This window comes from Silene latifolia, chromosome 5 (genome assembly GCF_048544455.1).
Source record: "Silene latifolia isolate original U9 population chromosome 5, ASM4854445v1, whole genome shotgun sequence".
NCBI lineage: Eukaryota > Viridiplantae > Streptophyta > Magnoliopsida > Caryophyllales > Caryophyllaceae > Silene > Silene latifolia.
The window spans coordinates 55,150,203-55,156,123 of NC_133530.1; the positions used below are offsets into that span (position 1 = coordinate 55,150,203).

The 5,921-nt window shown below is 34.8% G+C and overlaps 1 protein-coding gene across 1 annotated transcript; it reads right to left on the reverse strand.

Annotated features, from left to right (window-relative positions):
* Nucleotides 1-2,266: 2,266 nt before the first annotated feature.
* On the reverse strand, nt 2,267-3,892 carry LOC141657418 (protein WHAT'S THIS FACTOR 9, mitochondrial-like). The gene has a single exon (XM_074464655.1). It carries the CDS (start codon nt 3,783-3,785, stop codon nt 2,508-2,510), a length of 1,278 nt encoding a protein of 425 aa, XP_074320756.1. The 5' UTR covers nt 3,786-3,892; the 3' UTR covers nt 2,267-2,507.
* Between the last annotated feature and the right edge of the window lie 2,029 nt (nt 3,893-5,921).

The window sequence follows — 5,921 nt, forward strand, 5'->3', positions numbered from 1 at the left end:
ACCTTCATAATTACTTAGGATTGGAGAAGAAATAATGCGATCATTGACGATTGTTGCCTTATATTTCCCCTTTTTTTATTGTTTTCTTCTCTTCTTCTTTTTAAAAGTACTAAGATTTTCACTAGGCTCATCAATAACAGGTTTAAGGATTCGAACTTTCAGGGACGATAATTGAGATTTTTGATAAAAGCTCACTTCATTACCATTCAAAAGCTTTTGATAAATACGGGCTGGAATCCTTAAATGAGAGTGTCCTCCTCCCTTTTTAGAAAAGTTGAGCATATTTTCACTAAGACCATCTTGTTGATTAACAATGTTTGTGTCTAAGATCATGTCAAGACTATTAGAATCCGGGCTCTTATAATCAACCTCAGAGCTATAAATATCAATGTCAGAAACAAGATTTTGAACAGAGCTTCCATTAAAATTGTCGACAACTTTATCCTCATTACACCCATTACCAAAAACTAGTCCTGAGCAAAAACCCTTTACTGAGCAATGAATAACTTCCTTCTGTCCATATTCAACAATCTTTTCTTTTTCAGATTGTGTAGTACAAACCTGTCTTTTTTCTTCTTTGCTCTCCTCTTGCCTACTCCCTGAGACTTCTAAACTTCTTTTACCATTGCAATTAATAGCAAGATGATTTTTAACCACCGCCAACTCTCTAAGAATGTCCTTATTCTTAGGCTCAACTAAACAAGCTTTATTTAAGTCATCTTCGGCTTCTCGGAACATTTTCAACTTCATATAGGCTAAGGCCCTTCGGAAAAGTGCCTTGACATTATGAGGGAAAGAAGACAACACTATGGAACATAGATCAATGGTTGCCTGATGTTCGAGATGTTTCAAAGCACATGCAGCTAAATTTAAATTTAGGGAGACTGCAAGTTCACATAAACTTTTAACATCATGATCCTCATTAACTCCAACAAAACCAAGGAGTTTACAAGCTTCGTCATAACAAGCTGCAGCAACATCAAAAATGTTTTGTTTAAAGAGATTATTGCCCCTTTCTTTTAAGGCTTTAACCTTTTGCAAAGGAGATCCCCTGACTGCATAAAACTGGCCAACATACTTTCTCCATCATCCTCAAGAAACCCATCATTAACATGAGCAAAAGAAAAAGCTTCTAGAAATTTTCCACAAGCTAATGTAGATGCCATAACAACCCGATATAGTTTTATTCGAAGAAGCCCAAATAAACAAGGAAAATCAACAACTACAACACAGTAAACCACTAAACACAATCACACAAAAGAAAGATGAGATCAAACTAAAGATTAATCCCACAAGATTGATCAAGCCCAACCGAAGTCTCAATCAAACAACAATGAAACAAAGAGCTAAACAAAAAAGAAACAGTTGCATGTACCGTCAACCTCGGCCGGAAAATCTGCAAGTTGTCGCCAATGAGAAGCCCTCCAGCACACTTGTTACGAATGGAGATGAAGAAAGGGTCTCGCCAATATATATTATAGTCAACTCAAAATAGTTTTTTCTATACAAGAAAATGTAATGAATTGATTTGAACAGACCCAAAAAAAAGGTATAAATCTGAATAGAGTAGACACACACTGGGTTGTTGGGTGAGTGGAAAGAACACACAGGGATGTTAAGAAATCCGAAATTGATTCCAAATCGATTTCAGTTGCTGGGTTCTTCGATGAAAAAAAATGGCTGCTCCGGCTAGAATCCATAAATAGGCTGCCAAAATGTCACATAGTAAAGATACTCTTCCACTGAAAATGGACCAAATTACCATTCTCTTCTTTGTTACTCTCTCCGACTCTTGGGAATTGCCCCCATTTGATTAAAATACTACTCATAAATCTTACAAAGTGGGAAATTCCCAAGAATCGGAGGTAGTTTCTATCATCAAGCCATTGTTCTTTGGAGGAGTTGGAAGTACCCCTGGAATTAGTGGCTGTCAGAAATCCAAAATGGAAGTTGCAGCTTTTGAAGTACATACTACTCGTAAGTCGTAATAAATACTTCTACTATGGTTAAGAGATAATCGCAACCAATCAGCAACACTCAACAGCGGGTGTAGGTTCACTCAGTTCTACACTTCTACAAGATATAACAACACTGACGGCCTTGACAAGTTACTGTCTAATTTCAGAATCAAAGAAAGGCAACATTGAGCATTTATCACTGATTCACAACATTAGTGTTAGCCTGTAAAACCAATTACTCCCTACAGTTGTATGAGGACGGAAAAAAAAAAATGCTTACAATCACTTAAAACAGCAACTCTGCTATCGACCAAAACCGAGAAGATTATGATCTACCCAAAAATTCATGTGTCACTGTAATGAGTCAGACTAAAAAAAAAAATGTTTGATCACCACCAAAACCTTCACATTTATATTCAATCAATAATTTTTCAGGGAGGAATACTCATAATAGCATAAGATTGCATGGTAAGGGAATACGAAAAAGTTGCATGGTAAGGGAATACGAAAAAGTAAAGATATTTCATAACATGAAGGTTCAAGTTGCTACTAATCAGACTCTTCAGTCATATCTGATGCTTCCTTCTCCCAGCAATCGTCTTCCTGTTCACTCTCTTCCCCCTCTATCTCAGTGTTTTCCGCATCCTCCGCATCCTGAGCACTATCAAGCAAGCAGTCTTGAGGCGACAGAAAATCTACGCCCTTACCCTGATAACGAAGGCCTATTCTCATCACATTGTAAACCTTATTCCTAATCAAAGCCAATGGATGTGGTTCAGCCAATTTACCTTTACTATACCCTTCCCTCAGAGTAACAGTCGTCGTCTTACATTTGAGAGACAGATAGAATATCCCCGGATACCTAGTGAAAATCCGAGTAAACGTAATGGGAAGAACCAATTCCCCTCTTAAACTCATCAAATAATCCCTTCTAGTCTTCTTATGTATTGTCAAACTCAAGAACTCGTGCAACAACCCTACATTCCGCTTCTCCATAAGGTCGCTTGTCGGATCAAGACCCGTACAATCCTCGTAAGGCGAAACGTAGTGCAACTTTTGAAACTCCTCCATCCAAGCCTTAACCTTGGTTTGATCCCCATAACACCTAGGAAAATTCATGGGGAACGACAATGCGGTTTGCCCCTTCCTAAACTGTCTATAATCATTCCCTGAACCACTAATCTGACACTTCCTCTCCAATTCCGAAACCGCAAACTCATCCCTCCATTCCACAAGGCTCAAACATGGCAACCCATTACTCCCTTCCGAAACCCGAATCCAATCAGGGTATTTCTCAACAATCAATTTCTCAAATTTATCAGGCAAACCCAGATCCCATTTCAAAGAATACAACTTTTCCAAAGACACAGACCTAGATTTCATCATCATAAGAACCCTACACAACCGTTCTAAAATACCCAATTCATCATTACCATAAATCAACTGCTCTTGTTCATCTAAAGCTAATGCAACATGAGTAAGACGAAAACAATGCAAAGATTGATAACGAGAATGAGGGAATTCATGGAAAAGAGTAGGATACCTTCGAAGAAAACGTAAAACAGGAATGGTGAGACCAAGAGGTTTATACCAATTTTCAACAGTTTTGGAAGTTAAGTAGGAAGTTGGAGATCGTTTAATGGCGTCTTTGAGAAGCATGGCTGCCTTTACATCTGTATCGATGTCGATAATATGGTCGAAAGTTTTGTTCTTTACCCATTTCAGACGGACTTTGGTAATGGTTCGACATTGTTGATGATGGCAGAGATTGGAAGAGATGAAATGAGGTTTTTTAGAGCAGATGATGGTGTAGGATTTTCTGAGCATTAATTAAGATTTGGTGTTTTGGGGGTTTATGCGAGGTTTTGGGTTTGTTGGATTGATTGAAAATTTGAGAATTTTACGAAGATGAAAATGGCAATCGGTTCCTTGGGTAGTCTTGTTTTAATTTCCAAAATTCCACGGTTCTTTAGTACAAAACTAGTGTAGATTCCAGTGCTATAGCAGGTTATTTTTTAGTTTTGTTTTATAAAGAGACATTCTCATTAAATTAATTGCATAAATTAACTGTACATTTAATGTTATAATGTACTAATATAATCTTAGTAAGAGGTAGAAAAAGAAAGTTTATTACCATCAAAAGACACTTTAAGTTAAGTTATTTTTATCTTAAACCATTTTTACTTTACTATAAAAATTAACTCTATAATGCTATATCATTGCATGAAACTAATTTATGACATTAAATTACAATTAAGTGATGTAAAAATGTAAAATCTAATTAAAACGTGTATAAACCTTATAACAAAAACAGGTAAATACGGTATAACACACACTTAAAAAGACGATTTACGAATAATTAGACTAATATTTTTTTTTACTTTTAATTAAAAAAATACATAAAAATGGCTATGTCCTTTAAAATATACACCATATTTAGAGTGTAACTGATGAGGATAATATAAGAAACAAATTTACGTAATTTTAGGGTGTAAGTTATGTCAATAATTATGTTAAAGATTGCATAAGAAGCAGGTTTGCGTAATTTTAGAGTGAAACTGATGAAGAATAATATCTATGGAAATGGAAATTATTGCATAATAAATTATGGATTTTAATGAAAAAGTCATAAATATGAATTTTAATTAAAAAGATTAGAGTTTAATTATAAGAATATATTAATTGAAAAGATAATAATGTAATGAATGTTTTTTACTTGTTACCTTATTTAGCTAGATGCCTTTTGGAAGGAAAACTAAGAGAATTTTTATTCTCTTAGTAGTAGGGGATGTTGAATGCGATTTTAAATCAAATGTGAACACAAATACTTGGGTGAACTGATTTTACACACATTTATTGTAAAACGCAATTGTAGTTAATCACCTTTAGTCATTAACAGGGTTTATACTAAAACCGGAAATGCATGCGCTAATCCCGAGGTTTGACATTTTCCCCGAAATGCTCAATTTTTTTATTTGGAAAACTTTAAGAGGCCATAAAACTGGAAATGCATGCGCTAATCCCGAGGTTTGACATTTTCCCCGAAATGCTCAATTTTTTTATTTGGAAACCTTTAAGAGGCCATAACTCGTGTTTGCGAGCTTAAAAAGTGACGTTTTTTTTTTCCAAATCGATCACTTTCCCAAGAGCGGACGCAGGAATTTCATATAAGGGGGGCACCGAAAAAAAAATCGGTATATTATTTTTATCTTTAAGAACATTTTAATATTTTGAGTTTTTTTTTCCTAAACTAATGTCGTAGAAAGTAAAAAAAACAATTGACAAAAAATTGGTTAGATCGATATTTTTTCTAACAAATAATGTTTTAGGTTGATTTTTTTTTCTCCAAAATGAAGTAGATTTCATTATATTTACTTTTTATAGCATATATATAACATTCTAATACATAAATAAACAATAAGTACCAGTGGTCCAATGGTTATGTAGTTTGTATATTATCTTGAGGTCTGGAGTTCAAATCTCGTTGCTAACAATTTTTTGGCTACCCGGGCCCCCTAGATCCGCCCCTGAAAAAAATGTTGAGTTTGGAACTTGTGAGTTGTGACCAAGAGATATGGTGCTGTTTGGTAAACGGCATATTGACCAATTTTTAGCATATTCAAGGGTTTTAGCATGTTTGACCAATCAATATGCTAATTTTAGTGTTTGGTAAACAGCATATTTGGGTCAATATGCTGCTTACCCTAGCATATTGGTTAGCATATTGGCCCTGTTTGGTAAACAGCATATTAGGTGAAATTAGTAGATTCCGGCTTAAATAGTAGTTTGACCAATCAATCTACTAATTTTACATGTTTGGTTAATAGCATATTCGGAAAGATATTGGCGGAATCTATGTTTTTGAATATCTTTGCTAATAGCAAAGATATTGTAATAAAGATATTGAGTTTATACATGGAAATGGTAGATTTGTCCTATAATCTGCTAATTACCAAACACGCT

Bases quoted from the DNA above. Each gene is read 5' to 3' on its own strand.
- LOC141657418 (XM_074464655.1), bottom strand. From the start codon at position 3,785: ATGCTCAGAAAATCCTACACCATCATCTGCTCTAAAAAACCTCATTTC.